Source organism: Ptychodera flava, chromosome 12 (assembly GCF_041260155.1).
Source record: "Ptychodera flava strain L36383 chromosome 12, AS_Pfla_20210202, whole genome shotgun sequence".
Taxonomy (NCBI): domain Eukaryota; kingdom Metazoa; phylum Hemichordata; class Enteropneusta; family Ptychoderidae; genus Ptychodera; species Ptychodera flava.
This window is the reverse complement of record NC_091939.1, coordinates 2,635,251-2,655,109: the sequence shown is the minus strand read 5'-3', so window position 1 is coordinate 2,655,109 and position 19,859 is coordinate 2,635,251. Positions and strand designations below refer to the sequence as shown.

The 19,859-nt window shown below is 36.2% G+C and overlaps 1 protein-coding gene across 2 annotated transcripts; it reads left to right on the top strand.

Moving 5' to 3' along the window:
• The first annotated feature begins 24 nt into the window (after positions 1–24).
• LOC139144701 (uncharacterized) lies at positions 25–15,258 on the top strand. 2 transcript variants are annotated; one of them, XM_070715425.1, is made up of 10 exons: positions 25–704; positions 2,056–2,160; positions 4,146–4,353; positions 4,868–5,025; positions 5,331–5,501; positions 6,955–7,076; positions 8,455–8,712; positions 9,730–9,920; positions 11,215–11,325; positions 12,062–15,258. In XM_070715425.1, exons 2-10 carry the CDS (start codon positions 2,062–2,064, stop codon positions 12,178–12,180), a joined length of 1,437 nt encoding a protein of 478 aa, XP_070571526.1. In that variant the 5' UTR covers positions 25–704; positions 2,056–2,061; the 3' UTR covers positions 12,181–15,258. The 2 variants fall into 2 exon arrangements, with proteins under 2 accessions (XP_070571526.1, XP_070571527.1); XM_070715426.1 differs by having other exon boundaries at positions 26–704; positions 11,236–11,325.
• The last annotated feature ends 4,601 nt before the right edge of the window (positions 15,259–19,859 follow it).

Below are 19,859 nucleotides of genomic sequence, written 5' to 3'. Positions count from 1 at the left end.
AGATTATGGAAGAGTTGTGAAAAGACGTCTAAGAGGAAATCATAACCGAACTAACAAAGTGTTTCCATGATTTTCGTGCCGCCTGAGTTTGTCGGCATTTCAGGGATGGAGATACAACACAATTATGGTAACGTTTTTTATCACTGCTCATTTTGCAACAATTATTTCCATCGTGATAGGTATGTGAGTCACATTTCTAACCGACATAGACACCAGAGGTTCTTCCGGGTGTATTGTGGTGAAGGTAGTTGCGGCCTACCGTTCAGTAGCGTGAAAACACTCCAGAGGCACATCAAGCGTAAGCACAGAAACGTGGCTATGACAATCGACTATTCATCATCGCGTACAGTTGAATCCGATAATGTGAACCATGATGAACCCATGGAAGACGTGCGCGAGATTTCAAATGCAAACAATAGGGACATGAAGTTACAGGAAGCTACTTATTTTTTGAAACTAGCTGAAAGAGCCAATTATCAGAAGTCGACACCCGAGAATTCATCGAAAATACCAGACATTTGCTTGGAAAGAAAACCGCCACTCTGAAAAAAAAACTTGAAGAACGTATTCAGGATAGTAGTGGAGCTCCAGCAACTGTAATAGTGCCAGAATGGGAAGACATCTTTGACTTGGATACACTTTTTGACGGGTTGGAAACGGAACACCTCCGGAAGAAGTTTTTCACCGAGGAGTTCGGTTTGTTAGTGAGTATAATTCAAATCTACGAATTAAGCGATTTTTTATTTACAAGTAAACACATCTAGATTAGATTGAGTTATCTACACGACCAATACATTTAAGACGGTAACTAGTCACTAGACCCCGCTTTATACATGTATATTACCAACATGTCCTTATCTCCTCTCCAACTTGTGTATACACCACTGTAATTGCTCCGAAAACATTGCCAACTTGCTAATCCCTGTCAGTATCAGCACATTAATTGATTGAGTCAACACCACAGCCTGTCACAGTCAAACAGGTAGTAAAATAATGCCTGTGGGACAGCTGTGGTGTTGACTCAATCAATTAATCCGCTGATACGGACAGCGGATTAGCAAGTTGGCAATGTTTTCGGAGCAATTACAGTGATTTATACACAGATTTGAGAGGAGATATGGACTTGTAGTAATAAAGAAAGCAGTCAGACGGTTTGGAGTCGAAATCTTTATTTGAAATACCACAGTCAAAATTAATAAAATTACTTGTAGTAATAAAGAAAGCAGTCAGACGGTTTGGAGTTGAACTCTTTATTTGAAATATCACAGTCAAAATTAATAAAATCAAATAAAGTAAACCGTTGCACAAAAACCTCCCTCCCCACCCCAGGGGACTGATTGCTTTCCTCTGTGGTTAACACTAAAAATCTGTGAAATTTGAGTAAGTCAAATTATATTCCATACCTATCAATAATTTCATTTCGGTAGCCGGGCTGTATGCCCTACAACACCCTAAATACATGTTTAACTTCGGAATGTCAAAAATTGGACAACTTACATGTTTTGATCGTAAAAGGATAGAATGCAGCTTTGTACCTGAATTTGTGTGATGGTAATATAGTTTCTGATTCAGTAATCTAGCAGGGCAGTTACAGACAGTTGTTGTAGGCTAACAATGTAACAACTGTGAATGTGGGTCTGTGCATGTACTATAAGAAGAAACAGAATAACTTTCAACACAAGTGGAAATGATCACAAATAATTTCAAGAGATGAACTGTTTAGGGTAGAGTTGTTCAGGCTTTTAATATAGGTTAGAGTGGGGTCAAGTTGACTTGGTCCAGTCATATAAAAACCATTTGAGATTTTACCCTAGCATTTTCATGGACACTTCGGAAACTTCTTGTATATCATCTTGTTAACCATACCACTTGTCAAAATTATCCCTGGTTTTATATCATGTCATGCATGTTGCAGGTAAATCTTCATTTTCACAATCTGTCATTAACCAATAAATGGCAAAAACGATAAAGGAATTATGTTGCCAAATCAAAGTGCAGATTGACATTTTTGTCACCTATTGCTAACCTGTATTTATTACAACTGAACATATGCAGGAGCCAATGCCTGTTAAACTTGGAGAAGAACTGGTCTGGTGTAATGGTAAACTTAAAGCCAAACAGCATCTGTGTTATGTTGTTGATTTTTTAACAGAATTAAAGGTAAGCATGTGTTGACACACATGTATTTCATACAAAACGTGAGTAGTAAAAATGAACTTTTATGTACTACGTCTGTCTTTATTTTCCGTCTTCAGATTTTAGCTTATAAGTTATATTGATATATGTCTAAAATCAAAGAGAATTTTTATGGTAGGGTTGGTGGCGCATGTGTGTCTGTCCACATCAAAAACTCTAAAACCACAGAACCTACCATCCTAGTATTTTCTGTACAGGTGCATCTAGGGACGGAGATGTGAATTTGTTGAAATGAAAATGCCCATGTTAAAAATGTGGAAATGAGGTAAAAAAGGGCGAAATCTTCCAATTTGCTAAAGTTCCGTAACTACAGGCCTGGATTAGATGACACTTTGTATGCAAGTTTCTGAAGGCAGCCTAGTACATCAAAATTAGTGATACAGTACGATCTATGACAGCTTTTCCCACACAGATCTAGATGTGGCCAGATGTTATTGAAGCCAAGTAGAAAGACAACTGGCCATGTCTATTACATGTAATAGTCATGTTTACATTACTTCGCAGATATTAAACTAATGACACCTGTTTGGCTCATACATTAGATTGGTAATCCCCCATACATGTACCTTTTATCTGAAAACATTTTTTGAATAAAATTGTAGTCATTTTAGGCTAACTATTTATAAATGGACATTTCTTTGCCTAGCAAATTATTGAATAATTGCATTCTGAGTCCGCATTACAAGCCACAAGGTATACAGCATGTTAACAAAAGTTATTATGATCAAGTTTTGCACAATGAAACACAGAGCAATGGTGCAGTGAGAAATCTGAACTTCACTCTTTTTCTTCACCTTGTCACTCGTATTGCGATTTTTTCAACCCTACAGTGTGAGCAGGAAATTACGAAAGGAACTGCAAGCACCCAGTTAATGCAAATAGTGAGAACAGCCATTTTATCCCCTCAAATACATGTTTCGTGAAGTGTCAAAAACATGGGGCAGATATAACATTTATATATAAACATCAAGAACATTAGGGTCAGTGGATGTTTTATAATCACAACCATGCCAGTGCTGTTTGTGGAAAAGTTGGAATGTCAACCATTATCAAGAAAATAAAGATGTCTGATATCTAACTCTTGAATTTTCCTGGTTGGATTGCAAAAACTTGAGAGCCGCTGCACATTTCAACTGTGTATTTGGTGTGTAAATACATGTTCAACTTTGCAAGTGAATCTGTTCTTACAAGAAGTAAGTTGTCATTTACTAAAAGTTTGCCTATGAGCAGCAAGAGTGTTAACTTAGTGAATATCTCAATAACAGCTAGTCAGAATTTTTCATGTTGGTGAAGATTTGAAGAGACACAACAAAAGACCTCCAAGCCAATAATAAGTTCCTAAAATATTACAATTGGAAGATTGCAAGGGAAATTGATAGGGGCTTATCAAACTTGGTCTCTGTTCATTTTGACGTTCGCAGTAATGCTTGCTGAATTACAAAATAATATTTACCTTATTCCATACAAAACAATACTACAAGAGGACATCTTTACTTTGGTAGATTTTATCACTGATTTTGATGTACCATGGTGCATGGTGTGTATATGTGTGTATTCATTGCAACAGGTGCCGAGCAGTTCATGCTCTGTCTTGGTATTTGATTGATGCTTCAAGATGTTCATAATTTTCAAAAATGATTTAATTTATGAATATTACAAGCTAAGGTCTATAGAAGCTGTAACATATCGTACATACAGTAACACTCACTCTGTCCTGCCACATCTAACCATATGTGAGCAAAATGTGATTGATGCTATTTTTCTCTGTCTGTAATGTAGCACTAGCACTTGGCATTGCAGTCTTCAAAATTACAAATATTAATGTTATATCAGTAAGTACATATATTTTGGGTAATTGTTCAACATAAGAAAGTAAGTTTTACTGACTAGTATGTATATACCATAAAATTAAGGACATTATGTATGACATCCTTGTTGTTTTTTGCCAGAATTACTTGAACAATCCATATATACTGCAACATATTCTGGAAAGGGACTACAGCACAAATGAAATCTATGCAGATTTCTGCAATGGCGAAGCTTTCAGAAATCATCCAGTGTTCCAAGAAGACAGAAGAGCCTTGCAGGTTATTGCCTATGAGGATGACTTGGAAGTTGTAAATCCTTTGGGATCGAAAGTAAAGATACACAAAATAGGTACAGAGTGTTGTCCATGAAGTTCTCAAACATGATTTGCAGATAATTTTGTGAACGACAACTCATCAACCAGTCTTATCGTTAAGGGTGGTATCCCGGTTCCCCAGTCATTTTACCGGGGTTCCCTTTGGTATATCAATGCAATTAGATTAAGGGACAGTAGCAATGTTAGTGGGGTTCCCAAATCATTTACCAACATTCCCCAACCTTAGCAAAAATGCTATCAACAGTATTTTCACATGAAATAGGTACATGTTCTTATGCTGAATACTATTTGGATGTGATAGATTAAAATTAAATGTTCCGCTGAAAGATGATCCCTTGAGGTGAAACAAAGAAGCATGAAGAAAGAGGGAAAAAACTTCACATACTGTACTGGTATATGTATATTTTGGGGGAGGTTTTCTGTGGATTTTGGAAATAACGTTATTAACAGTTGAATTGCATGATGATTCTACTTAACCATGGTAAGCCTGCTGCTCAGAAAGTTTTTCCTTTGTATTTTTACTTTTAGCTGTGTTTTACTGGTTTCTTGGCAATATTCATCCTCGCCATCGTTCTTCTGCAAGGCACATTCATCTCATGTGCATTGCATTGACAAAACATGTGAAGCAGTATGGTATTGACAGAATGGTGGCAAATTTCATTAGTGGTGTGAATAAGCTCACTGAAGTAAGTACATTTTTCAAAAGTGTAAGCTACCATTACAGTAATACTGTGTCACAATGTTGGTGGATGAAAGCTTTTCTCAATATTTGTATGTATCGTGGTAGACATATATCCATTCTCGATACCTGCTCTCACCATTTACCGGTACTGACATATGTCGGTGGTTCAAGATAAGATAGAGTTGATTGTGTATCCCAATGCATATTTGAAAGATAGACATAAACATATTTTGCTAAGTAATTATCAGAAAGGGATAGAAAAGAGCATATAGAATGTTTGTGATAAAATTATTCTTTTCCTTCATTTAGGGTTATATCATGAATCTGCGTGGAGAGGAAAAGCTGGTGAATGGAGCATTGTTGGCATTCATTGGAGATACCCTGAGCAGTAACTTCATTGCTGGTTTCAAAGAATCTGTGTCATTTGCTGAGAGGAAATGTAGAACCTGTCTCTGCAGTACACAGGATATGAAAACCAAGGTAAACATAGTCCGGTGACTGTGGTAAACAATATCCTGTGTTGGTGTCCATGGTACATATTAAACCTTGTCAAAGAGGTATACAATGAGTGGTATGATTTCTATGATAGCTATACTGGTACTTGGACAACTCACAGAGTGTTTCCAGGGAATTTCTGAATCTCTGGGAAGGGATTTAGGAACTAATGGTGTTTGAATCGCTACCACTGAACAATACTTCTCTAAGTTTCTTTTTTTTTTTTTTTTTTTTTTTTATTCAGTCCATCATCCAACAGGCGTTAGCCCAATTACAGGATGAGGTAAATAACCCACTAACTCCCCCAATGGAGCACTGAGGAGTAAAGTGCCTTGCTCAAGGGCACAACACCGTGCTGGAGTCTCGAACTCACCATCCTCCGACAGTGAGTCCGTTACTCTGGACCTACCGGGTCTTGAACCGGGTCTCGAACTCACCACCCTCTGACAGTGAATCCGTTACCCTAACCACTGGGCCACGGTGCCTCCTGCGTTTCATCACAAACTCACACATATACAAGTTTAAAAACAATTGTTCTTTGACAGCAGTATGGTGCCTTTCACAAAACAGCTCCTAGGATGTTACCTATATATTCCTAATCAAATCCTACGATAAACTTTTTAAGTTTAGTCCTTTTTATTGTCAACTGCCATCTTTAAATTCACCAGTACAACCAATGTTTCCATGACCTGAGAGATTTCAACATCAAATGCTAATATGTACTGAATGTCCATGCATTGAAATTTTAGTTCCCAGGTTGCAAGTTTGAATCTTGAGAAATAGTTCAAATTGTCACTGATTGTGGTATTGATCAAATGTATCAAACATAAGAGAGCTGTGAAAATTAATGCATTTGTTAAACATAACAACACTTTTGTAGTAGAAATAAACCAAATGTCAAAAAGGTGAATTTTGAGTGAAGCATTGCAGGGTATATGGGCTAAAGAATTAAATTTTTTTCTGTAAGTCTTGTTCACACTCACAGACCTTGGAACAGTTTTTTTAAGGGTAGGGCAATCTCTTCTAAAACTTATTTTCCCTAGTTACACTGAAGTTGACAATCGCTTTTCTTACCACTGTTTGCACATGTTGCCACTTCTAGCATTTTTAGGACTTGTGTAGCTGCCCAATGTAACCAAGTTTGGTAGACACATTCACACAGACAAGTCATGCCTGACCCACATCTTTTCAAGGCCTAAGCGCTTTTCTCCCATAGGAGAAAACCTAGCTGGCCTGGCCAAGGCAAATCTGTTCAAATCATTTTCCATGTGTTCCAAAAATCAAGATCAGCCCAGACTATGTAGAGCAGGAGAGTGTCAATCACTAAATGTCAAAAATTCTTTTCAAGACCTAATCCTGTATGTACATTTGCAATATATACATGTAGATACATTATGAATTTGGTTATGATGAATAACATTTTAGCTCTCTGTATTAGTTTTCAGATGAAGAGTTTGATAAACGTGATCTTCAGCAACACCTGCATCATTGTGAATTGTTGTCAAATTCAACTACCAAGCAAGAGAAGCAGCACTGGTCGAAGACCTATGGAGTAACACAGTTGAGTGTTTTTCATCAGACATTGGGTTTCAACATATGCACAGGATTTCCTCATGATATGATGCATGTTTTGTTGGAGGGAGTTGTACCACTTGAAGTCAGGCTTCTTCTTAGATACTGCATTGGAGAGCAATACTTTCGATGAATCAAGTGAATGCCAAGCTTAAGTTCTTCAGTTATGGGTATTCAGAAAGAAAAAATAAACCTTCACCAATTTATAAGAACAACATTGATTCAGGGGACACTAAAATAAAACAGTCAGGTAAGTGGCAGAAAAACTTAGGGGCCGTCGATAATAAAAGCTGATGCACAACAAACGTAATCTTTCGTTGGGAGGGGGAGAGGTAAAAACTCATTTCATTTTGTGTACACCAAAATGACATAAGGATTTTTGTCTATTATTTTCGAAGTGCGACTTTGCAGCGAGAACGCAATACTACTTCACGTTTATCGAGAACAGGATGACCACAAAATACGGAGACAGAAAAGACAATGAAAAGACATAAATGTGAAATAAACAGCTGTATGCTTTCCAACGTGAAACATGTAATGAAACATTTTCCTACGTGAAAAATACATTAAAGTGTTCTGTGTCTTCAAAAGTGAAACGCGTAAAGTGGAGGTTTATGAATTACTGTGCACTTCCCGTTTTTTGTCACGGGCGTGCGGATCAGAGAGGTGCTTGTGGGTTTGTCAGAAACGGCATCATAATACGAAATTAATTTCGCCTAAGAACTTTCATTTTGAGGGGGAGGAAGGGGGTTTCAAGTAAAACGAAGGAATTGCGTTTCTTGTGCTTCAGCTTTTATTATCGACAGCCCCTAAGACAATGCACCATGAATGAAGTAAGAGGTCTCTATATTTGATTGTACATTATGTATGAAGACTTGCCTTCAGTGATTTTTTCAAGCTAAGCAATTGACTGAACCATGACTGAATCAGTCAAGTTTAAAGAATTTTACCTGCGGACAATGGAATAAGTCTGTACATATATCTGTCATTTTGTTAATTGTGTTCATATTTGTCAAGTATGATGCAATGGAGAACACTCTTAACTGAGTGCAGTTACTGCATTCTATACTGCCAATATATCTTAAATTATCACAGCTGTATATGCACAGGTATTTTTGTGTTGAAACCGCAGCTCTCTGATGTTCAAATGGCCTGCAAATCATTGTTTTGAAGCCTTGTATCACTTATGTGTTATTCAAACATTAGATACCCTTTAAACGGTCACAAAAAACAGAGAAATTGCTTTTCTATGTTTATGAATTTTCATGACAAGGAAAGCCACTCCCATACTCATCATTTCTGCAGAAGAATTAAATTGCCTGTCAGGTGTGTACTAATACAGTTGCACTTTTATCTTCTCAGCTAGTCAGATGCTACTTCTTTGTGAGATATTGCCTTTCCTCATTGGACAGAAGTTACCTCAACATGATCATCGTTGGAAGTCCTTTCAACTATTGAGACAGATTGTTAGACTCAGCTCATCCTTTGCACTTCATGAGAGGCATATTAGTATGTTAAGAGTCCTTATCCAAGAGCACCATCAGTTATTTGTAGAAGTGTATGGAGAAGAAAACTTCATGCCAAAGCACCATTTCATGACACATTTCCCTGCACAAATTCAAAGGTATCAAAAGCTTTAATTTTACTTTAGCATTGGCATTTCTCAAGATATCTCACTTGTTTTGTATTTGAAAATGTATTGGTTGTGCATATTCCAATCATTCATTTTTAACCTTTTGATCAATTTCCTAGATTCTGTCAAGTTGATGAATTGAAAAAAGTCATTTGTGAAACTTTTTAATAGAATAACTGCAAGTAGTGAGATGGACACAATACTGCTGACATGAGGAATATGATACAGTGGAATCTGCCTAGTAGGAGTACATACAATATAGCAGTTATACCTCATGTCACCAACTGTGATTCTATTGTGCTCCCCAATTAACGGACTTGAATCAAGTCTACTCTGTTTGCCTGTGTACTGGTCCAACTTTGCCAATCATCAAAACAATTTGTTTTTGACCAAACAATTGTAGTTACAGAGGTAAATCAGGTATGATCTTTATTTGTTGATGGAGTTCAGGCAGAAGAAAATAACTAAAACAGCCACTATAGGAAATAAGTACGAGACTGGAGCAAGAAAGTGACGCTTTCTCGCAATTGGTGAGAATCTCTTGTCATTCTCACAGCTACTGGTGAGATTATTTGAATTCTTATCGGTCAGCAGTGAAAAATGCACTCCTTGGTGAGATAATATATTCTCACCAAGCACTGTTAGAATGGTAATTTTTATGGTGAGAATCAACCAGACTCACCATTCATTGGTGAGAATCAGCCAGACTTCTTGTTCACTGGTGTGAATCAATCTGGTTAATTCTCACCAGTGAACAATGAGTCTGGTTGATTCTCACCGTAAAAATTACCATTCTCACAGTGTTTGGTGAGAAATTCCATTCTCACCGATGAGAATCTATTATCTCACCAAGGGGTGCAATTCTCACTGCTCACCGGTGAGAATTTTCGAATTCTCACCGGTAGCAGTGAGAATGACAAGAGATTCTCACCAATTGCGAGAAGGCGTCACTTTCTCGTTTGAGTCTCGCAATTTTTTCTATAGTGAGCTGGTTTGCGTTATTTACAGATTTGGTCCATTGAGACAACATTGGTGTATGAGACTGGAAGCTAAACACAACTTCTTCAAGAATGAGGTATCTTGTAATTTCAAAAATCTTGCAAAGTCATTGTCACAAAGACATCAACTCTGGATGTGTTCTCAGTTGGTACCAGGAAACACTGAGGCTTTTCTATATGCTGGCCATGAATTGCGTGGTGGTGAGTTGTTGATTAAATAGCATCCAATAAAGGGACAGAAGCAGTAACTTTTAATGCTGTTTTGACTGTTTTTGTTCTTTGTATTTACTTCACTTTCTTGTTCAACAATCTAAAACCTGTAGAAATGTACAGTATTCAGCTTATCAACACAGCTTGTACATGTATAATGAACATTGTTATTGCTGACAAGTGAATTTCAGTCCACACTAAAATTCAAAAATCAGTTGTAAAAAATAACAATGAATACACTTTACACACAAACTAAAGCATGTATTCACAAGCTGAACACTGGGTATTTCAATATACTTTTGAGAGTTGAATAAGAAATTGAAGTAAATACTCAGAACAGAAACAAAGAAAAACGTCATCATAAATCACAGCTACTGCCCCTTAAAGATAACTTTGTGTCAAATGTCAGGATTTTGAAATGTAAAAAGTAAATGCCGATGGTTTGTATGCAGTGTTCATATTTAAACTGCATCTTTCACATGTACAATGTGCCAGCATTATTTCTGTTTGTGTTTTAATTAGCTCTAACATGGATGAAAATCTACACATTTCACTTGAATACCTGCCTACAGGGAACCTCTGAACCGCCAGTCAGCATTACAATTTGCCACTCAGTTTTATATTGAAAGTGCTATTGGTATTTCTAAGACACTGTTTATTGTGGAAGTGAAATCGCCACTGGATCAAGTGGCAATTATTCATGTCATCAACATTGGAACAGACATGTGTCTTAAAAAATGGACTCTCAACACATGCACCATGTAGGTGCCTAGGTATACTGCTGAATAGCTGTCCAGATTTCACAAGTGATCCCTTTGTAAAAAAGTAAATGTAATGATTTATGACCAGAACAAAATGAATTGATGTTCAAAATCAAAGATAACTGAAAACTTCATTCGTGAAAATTAGGTACTTTATGTAAACGGCAAACACCCTCTTTTTGCAAGCCTTTAATCTGACCAAAATTGTGAGATTGTGGGAATTTGTTTTGTAAAATTCAGGACCCTGGTAAATCCTTCTATGCAGACAGTATATATTCAACCTCTGTGTTATCTAGACAAAAGACAAGGCTATTTTTGCTAGCTGTACAGTTGAGAAATAGGGTTTACATGCAATCTGCATTAGGAACTTGTACATGGAAAATGTCATCTCAGACACATGGTTACACTCAAATATATAACATATGATAAAATGAAAAAAGAGGCAGTTCTATGATAACTATGATGACAGAAAGACTTCTTAAAAATAAAATATACACCAAAAAGTCATCTTATAAAATCCCTAGCTGTTCCCTGTTTTTTTTCAGGAACAAGTCTTCCAGTTGCAGATAGTGATTACAGAGTTGCCTTGGAAAGAAATTTCAAGAATTGGGAGAAGGAGCAGAAGATTTCCTCAAGTAAGTTGAAAGTTGAGCATGGATAGTCAAATGACATGAAAAGTTATTGAGACTTGCAAAAAGTAATGGCAAGCAGCATGTCAGCATAGAAAATTCATGTTTACTTGAACTTTATTGTACATGTAACTCACATTAGCATGTACAGTACAATTAATGTTGCCACTGAATTTCAAGCTTCAGTTTCAATGCAAAAACTCTTAGAGTCCCATACCATATAAATCAAATCTGTGTTTTCGTGACATGGCTGCTGGGCAGTCATTTTATATGTGCAGAGCCATTATGCTGACCCGGGGAAATACCTGAACAGCTATGTGCACTATAAATATTCTGGGAAATGATCTCATATAGCCAGCTTGCAGCCATTTAATTATGATTTCCATTGCATAAACTTAGCACCATGCCACTGACCGTATCATGAACATTGTTTGGTTATCTCAATCAGAATCCATTCCAAGAATATCAAGTCATGTGCTCAGAAATCCACTATTACTATAACTATGTCCCACTTTTCTTATTTTGCAAATGAGATAGCTTAATATACTGGTACATGTACTGCCATCTTACAGGGAGCTCAAACCATGACATATATGTTGTTCATACTTTCTCGTACTTTCTTTTCATGTTCATAGTACTGAAAAAATGTGTTATTGTTATATAGTTAAACACTTCAAGTAAGACAGCGACTTGTATGTATTAACATTTTAAAATCTCATGCTGATTTATATTGACTCTGCAGGCTTCAGTGTGCTGTTGTGTACGGGGAAGAGTTCAGAACAGGAGGGTACATTCTATACAGGGAAGAAGATATGGAAGGATTTCCAGTATTTGCCAGGATTAGTGAAGTTGTGTCCCTGATTGGCATACTGTGTGCTGTGATCAAAATAATGGAGACCCACAGTCACAACAGTCACTACGATTGTTACAGAATAGATGAAGTGGCTGTGCCTCAGTATACTTGTGTGCAGCTCAGTAATCTGAAGCATCATAAAGTTTTACATGCACACCTTGTAGATGGTCAGCAATTCATCAGTGTTAATCAAATCCTATCATTGAATTACTTGAATGACTCTTCAACCAACTTTCTGTGGTGTGAATCCAGCCATTCTACTGTAAACAGTAGGGTTGAATCAACTTTGGTTGTGAAAAGGTTAATGGTTCAGATTAGCAATATAATTAGGAAGACAGTGTTTTTAGCTCCACTTTCAGCTACATGGAGCTTATCAAATAGGTGGATGTGTATGGTGTCATCGTCCGCAGTCCATTGTCCAGCATCTGTTGTCCGTCATATGGCTACTTTTTACATTCACAGCTTCTTCAAAATGGCCTGTCTGATTCATTTGATATTTAGAGTACAGGTCCCCAGGGATACCCTTCATCAGATTTGTTCCAAAAGTGATGAAATATACAAATTTTGAGGCTAGATTTGCTATTTGGGGGTAAAAATCTTGTACTTATTAATCACTTGTTATTGGCATACAGGTCCCAGTGGATGACCTTTTGCTGAGATTTTTCGAAACTATGAAATTTGGAAATATTTAATTGTAAAGGCAATTATTGTCATTTTTTGTCAAAAAATCTTGAAATATCTTCTTTATAGGTGCTAGTCAGACAGCTTTGGTATTTGGGATGTGGGCCCCCAGGGATAATCTTTTTCAGACTTATTAAACTCAGGTAGATACATGAAGGTATTTTTGTCATTTTTGGTCAAAAAATATTTTCACTAAAACCTTTTGTCAGGTAGCTTTGATATTCGGTATTCAGTATGATTTATTTATCGAACATACCGTATTTTTAGCTCACGTGTTCACACATGGGCTAATGTCGTAGTGATGTCTGTCTGTCTGTCTGTCTGCTTACACGATAACTCAAAAACGCCTAAACAGATTCAAGTCAGATTTTGTACACGGGTACCATATGATACTTGCAAGGACTAATTAGACTTTGGTTAGTGTGGCTTGCATATTAATGAAGTTATGCAGTATTATTTTTTCCGTACAATGGTTTCCCTATGGACACGGTAATGACAGTGTAGACATATATCATGAAATACTGCACAAAATTTTATGAAACTTTTCACAGATAACAATCTCAGAACATTATGATGATACTGTGAGTGTCATGTCAATTATCTGCTCATTTGCATATTTAACCCTTTCACCCCCAGTTGCCTGTATACAGGTCCAACTTTTCATAGACAACAATGGATTTGGGACATACCATGGTGGTGAAAGGGTTAATGAACTTTGTTACTAGTTACATAACTCTGAAATTCCTGCACAGGAATATTGAAAAACATAATACCATTAATCCTTGTCAGAGATAGTTACTCTGGCAGTAGACCGTATACACAGCTAGTCTTATCAGTAGTCTGTCTGCCTCTCGGCTTCGTGTGCTCATTGAACTGCTGTCAGAATATACAATGTCTGTCTTTGTTCTTGTGTTTTGGCTAGTAATTATCCTGAGGTCTGCAAACGTTGCGTAACATCTCCTTGCTTGTTATTTTATCACTTTAAAATGAGACAGGTCAAAGGTACAATTGTTTTTCACAGTTTCATAACAGTCAAAAAGAATGCGGTAATTCATGTCATACGGTATTATTTAATGCGTCCAGTAGTGTCTGATAAATGTCAATATATGTCGAGTCAGCAGTCACAATATATGTCGAGTCATCAGCAATCAATTTCAATTCTTGATGACTAAGTTTGTAATTTTGTCAAACTCAAAATCTGTAAGCTTACACGTCATTCCTGCCATTCAGGGGTCACATTAGCAGGCCAAGTTGTTGTGTTGAGTAAATGCTAAAATTTTCTAGTCTGTTTACTGGATATCCAACATTCTGTGAAGCGTACTACTATTAATGAACCTGTTGTAAAACACGTGAGCATATTCAGTTCATATCTGGTTAAAAAGTAAATATAGCAATGTCCGTACATTGTTTACCCCCATAGTCCCAAGGCACAGCCTAGTCTGCAGATATACATGTATGTAAACCACGCTATGTTCAAGAAGTCTTTCTGCAATTCTTCGTCCTGGGCTTGTACAAATTACTCTTAAAATTAGGTTTAACATCATTTTCCACCAAAGCAATCACAGTCATGTTATCTATCATTGTAGACAAAACCGGTTTATGTTTGGGGAAGCTTGCTTTGTGTACATTCTCCGATTTCTCCAGTTGTTCTCACTGTAATCCTACTTGCAAATGATGCATGTGTGTTGGAAGATGAGTCAGTAATACTTGGCGGGGTGGGGAGGGGGATTTTTCTCATTTTGGATCACAGATCTTTTTCTCTGAAACCAAGAATTTCATTATTCACCGACACATTTGTCACTAGTAGTTATTCTCTTCACACAAAAGCAGAACTTTATTGGCCTTCACTTGTTTAAAATAAATCTCGCGTGAACAGGGACTTACATATTGTATTTAATGTGAAATCAGTGATCTGTGTACTGTTATCATTGGTGTTCAACCAAGATAAAAAAATGAGTGAAAAAACAGTGTTCCATGTACAAACTTTATAGGACAATAAATGCCTTTTGCTGCTGAATTAGAATGAGAATAATCAGCAGGAAATCAGTCATGCTGAACATTGTTACTGCTGGAGGGAACTGCTCCACCCAGAACTCTTCTTCCATGTCCATGCTAAACATCTGACAAATGTGAAGCAGCCACACATGGTCTTCCATATTTGTTAATACAATTCGTCCTGCAACGCTGTCGGCCTAGATGCAGATTTTGAGTGAAAATAGTGTTGTGATTACAAACTTTCAAACTGTAATGTCTTACAGTGTCATATCTTTTTCTGGATTGCTTTATCTATATAAAGTTTCACTCAACCTACCAACTTTTGACATTTTAGGGCATGCAAAAGACTGATCATAGACTCAATGTATGTACCATAATATAATGAAGAATAAAGACTGTCTTGACAAAAAGCAAAGCTCCTGGAGTTGTCTTGTATGTGTACCTTATGAGATATGTGTATTGACTGCTGTTGCCTAGCATCTGTCTGTCAGGTACCTAGAAATGACTCTAGCCAGCATTTTGAAATTGCTGTGAAACTTGCGCGCTATATTTTACAGGTTTTTTTGCTGTTTTTGGTGAAAAAAAAATGAACAAAAATTTGTTTCTTGAACCACTTGTCCGATTGCTTAGAAATTTGATATGCTGGGTTATAGGGTTGACCTAAATTACATTTGTTCATATTGTAGTTTATATTTGCATATTTGTCTTTAGGGTCAATATTGGTCTTTTGGTTAAAAAGACTTCATCTGAAAGCATTTGTTTGAATGCCTTGATTTTGGTATGTAGGTTCCTTTGGGTACAGGTAAGATGTGTTCAAATTATAGCAAAAAGTATATTTGGAGGGCAATTTTTGCCATTGTATGTCAAAACTGAAACAAAACGTCTGATTGCCATGAATTTGTAAGAAGTTTCCTTGGGGTGACCTTGGTAACATTTGCTTAAATAATATGTATGGTGGAAACTGCTTATTTGAATTTTTGGGCAATTTTAGCTGTTTTTAATCAAAATCTCTGAAACCTTCCTCTGATTGCATCGTAATTTAACATGTAGGTCACTGGAGGTGATCTTGGTAGCTATTTCAAATTATGGTGAACATGCCATTGTCATGGCTGTCTTATGAAGTATTGTAAAGCATTAAATTTCTGTCCGTTTAAATTTCATTCATAGGTAATTCAGCTAATTTATACGTGTGAGAATGTCTCCACTCTTTTTTTTTCATAACAAAATATGAGAATGGTATAAAAGCGTTTTGGAAGTTTTTCTCTTATACCAAGGATAGTAATATTTTGAGGACTCTGATTCTTCCAGAAATCGTCTCAGAGTTGCAGCCTGCCCTAAACAAAACTCAGAAATGTGTGGTTTCCCTGAGAAGTCAAGTATTACAACAATTTTGACTCATTGAATCAGATAAGAAAATTCTGTTACTTACCATGTCTATCACCTCGAGGAGAAAATTTCCCAGCATTCATCTTCCTTTGGGAAAACATTTTTGATTTGTCTCAACTCATTGCTGTGTTAAATTAACAATTTGGTGTGCTACCAATTGAGTCTAACTGCATACCTGTCTATAGTCTATATATGTGAAATTGAATGTATGTTAAATCTACACGCGTGTTTGTAATTCGTGTTTATTAAACACGCATGCCGTGCTATCTGAACGTGTTTGCAGATTGAAAACACGCATGTAACACAGTCATTTTTACAGTGTAAGGCCACCCTGTCTTTCATAAGGCCACCCAGTCTCATGTCGCCATAATACCTATTGTTGCATTATTTTCAGGATGTGAAAAGTTGGATTTACCTAGTAATCGAAGAGTTATTACAGAAGCTGATGGTGCAGAAATTGAAGAAGATGAGTGTAGAGGTAGCTGTCTGGAAACAAGCTTGAAAACCTCAGTTCATCTCTAATGTAGATTTAAACTTCCGAGGGTCAGAAACTGAATTTTGATAAGTTTCTGTATTTTTGTTCTGAATTTATCTAAGCTTTGGTAGAACGCTATGATCACCTAAATGTAACTGGAGAATAAGTTTTCAAATACGTATAGTCTCCCTTATCAGATGCAAGAATGGAATGAACAATTAAAGCAGAATGCGACAGAAAATTCAGAGCGAAAAATGTACACTCTGAATTTCTGAATTTTCTGAAATTTTCACTCTGAATTTTCTGTCGCTTTCTGCTTTGAAGGCTTAAGCTCCAGTAACATTTAGTTGATCATAGCCTGCTACCAAATCTTAGATCATTTTGTATTGTAGTTCAACACGTCTTTTGTTCTCGATTTGTTACTGTTTTTAGCTTTGCTTTTAGCGACGTTGAGTTTATCTAATAGGTGAATGTGAGGCATCGTCCTCAAATTTTTACATCCACAGCTTTTTCTGCAAAACGGCCGGTACGATTCCTTTAATATTTGGAGTACAGGTTTCCAGAGATTACCCCAATCATATATGTTCAAGTTATGGTGAAATACGCAAATTTGTATTTTTGAGGTGAATTTTGCTATTTTTGGCAAAAATCTTCTTCTCTCTTACTGTTGGTTCAACGTCTTCAATATTTGGTAAACATGTCCCTAAGAATGACCTTCGTAAAATTTGTGCTAGTTGTGATGAAATATTCAAATCTTTATTTTTCATGGCAATTATTTTTCGTTTTTGGTCAAAAATTCTTTAAAAATCGTCTTCAAAACTACTTAATGAACAGCTTTGATATTTTTGACATAAGTCTCTACGGATAGCTTTTTCAGATTGTTAAAATTACGCAGAAATATGCAAATTTGTATTTATGAGACATAAAAGACATTTCAGACATTTTTAAGACATAGGGAATTATCAGAATATGATATATTCAAGTTATGATGAAATCTGCAAGTTTTTATTTTGGGGTCAATTTTTTACCATTTTTGGTCAACAAATTTGTATCTTAAAAATTACGTGTCTGATAGCTTTGATATTTGCTACACATTTTTTGGGGATGATCTCAATTTGATATGTCCAAATCATGGTGAAATCTTCAATTGTGTATTTTTTGCAGCTTTTTCCCATTTTTGGTGAGGCCATCCCGAAGTGAGCTGTCAGAGATCCTTTACATAATACTGCGAGCTCTTTCGACGTCTAAGTCGCTTGTTGTATTGCTATATTGGTGTTGAAATGGCTAACATTTAGGTTCTTGCCATTGGTTTTAGACTGCAGTTTCCTTTTACAAGTGAATTTTAGTAAGGACTGAAGTTTCCAGGTTCAACAGCAAATGCTTATTGACATACAGAACAAAACTTATGAAACGAAGTCAAAATTAGTTAATGTGTTTTTAATTTCTGAGAAGTAGAGTTTTGAAATGTCACTGATTTATTTAAGAGTTTATTTAAAGGTATTACAAACAAAGAAATCTTTTCGTTCATGAAGGACTCTTGTTGGACAAGGAAATTGGTTTTACACCTCCAAGGACCCCTTTACCCACTTTCTGCATGTTGTGTCTTACTGTGACATCTGTGACAACTTGACATGTTGTGTTTACTTTAGTGTGGACAACTATGTACAATGTACATCAGAGAAGCCTTGACTCACCTTTTTCCAAGTTTACAATTGTCTATACAAGTGGAAATGTCTTGAACTATCTTACAAAAACGGAGTAAACATTTCATACGAATACGTGTTTTCAACACAATAAGTAAGCCAAATTTTGAGCTTTTTCAAAACAGATATTTTTGTACGTTTTTACAAGTATGAACATATAACGTAATCCACAATATTGAAGTTAAACCTGTTTTGTCATTACTTTGTTCATATATTTTGAAAACGATCGACAGTGTTCATAAAGATTTTCTTTTGTTTATGTTTTGATAGGAAGGTGTTTACACCGTTGGTGTTTTCCTCTGACAAACTTTACAAAGTGGCCATGTTTATTTTCTCATTTTACACTAAATAATTGTATTTTACTCGACTAATTTTTGTGTATTTTTAGAATAAAATAATTTTACTGAATATCAGTGGTCCGTTATGTTATTTACAGGCTTGAACACCCCCTGAACGCCCAAAGTTAATGTGTTCAACAAGTGCATATCATGTGTTCAATCCTTTAACACACTTATCGTTGAACGGCGTCCATGCGTTCAAAAAGTGTTACAGCCCTTTGAACGCGTAAATGCGTTCAAATTTGTGAACACATTTCATGTGCAACGTGTGTTCAGATATAGAACACCATGTGTTCAATATAATGTCTGATGAACACATAGTGTTCAAAATCTGCACACGTGTGTTCAAAAATTGAACGTTGGTTGAACACGTAGTGTTAAATTTCTGAACGTCTAGACGCGTTCAAAAAGTGTTACAAAAAGGCGTTTAATTGGTGTTCTATCCTTGAACACTTAACTTTACAGTGTGGACATGCGCACATTGTTTTGTTTTAGTAAATAGAGCCTGATGAAGGTGTGCTAGCCACATCGAAACGTTGCTCATCAAAATTTACTCTTGGGATTGGAAGTAAGGTCAATCTTAGAACAACCTGCCGTTCTACAGATCTTTTCGTATATATATATATATATATATATATATATATATATATATATATATATATATATATATATATATATATAATATATATATATATATATATTGAATCGCATATCCATATACCTTACAAACTTTACATTACAACGTGAATTGATCAGCATATCAAGCCTATGTATTAAATCGCCTAAAAATGTAGGTATTTTATATCCTCCTTTAAATTCTTAAGTGACTTAGGGGCTTGAAGGTGTGATGGTTGTGAATTCCACAAATGAGGCGTTCACTTTGGAAAGTCTTCATCCCCATAGTAAGCTGTGAGGCCAATTTGATGATGTGACTTAACTTCGCGATTAGAAAATGAACGTAAAATGTGACTGCGTCTCATCAAGAGTTCATCAAGATAAGATAAGATGGTACACTACTACATAGCACCTTGGTGTAAATGACTTTAGCTCACTAGCAGTTAAGAAGAACAACTAAGCTAGTGGCATCAAAATGTCAGACATCGACAAAA

Coding starts and splice junctions, on each gene's coding strand:
- LOC139144701 (XM_070715425.1), top strand. CDS start 2,062: ATGCCTGTTAAACTTGGAGAAGAACTGGTCTGGTGTAATGGTAAACTT. Junction 5,502..6,954: donor CACAGGATATGAAAACCAAG/GTAAACATAGTC, acceptor TCTCTGTATTAG/TTTTCAGATGAAGAGTTTGA. Junction 11,326..12,061: donor GGAGCAGAAGATTTCCTCAA/GTAAGTTGAAAG, acceptor TTGACTCTGCAG/GCTTCAGTGTGCTGTTGTGT.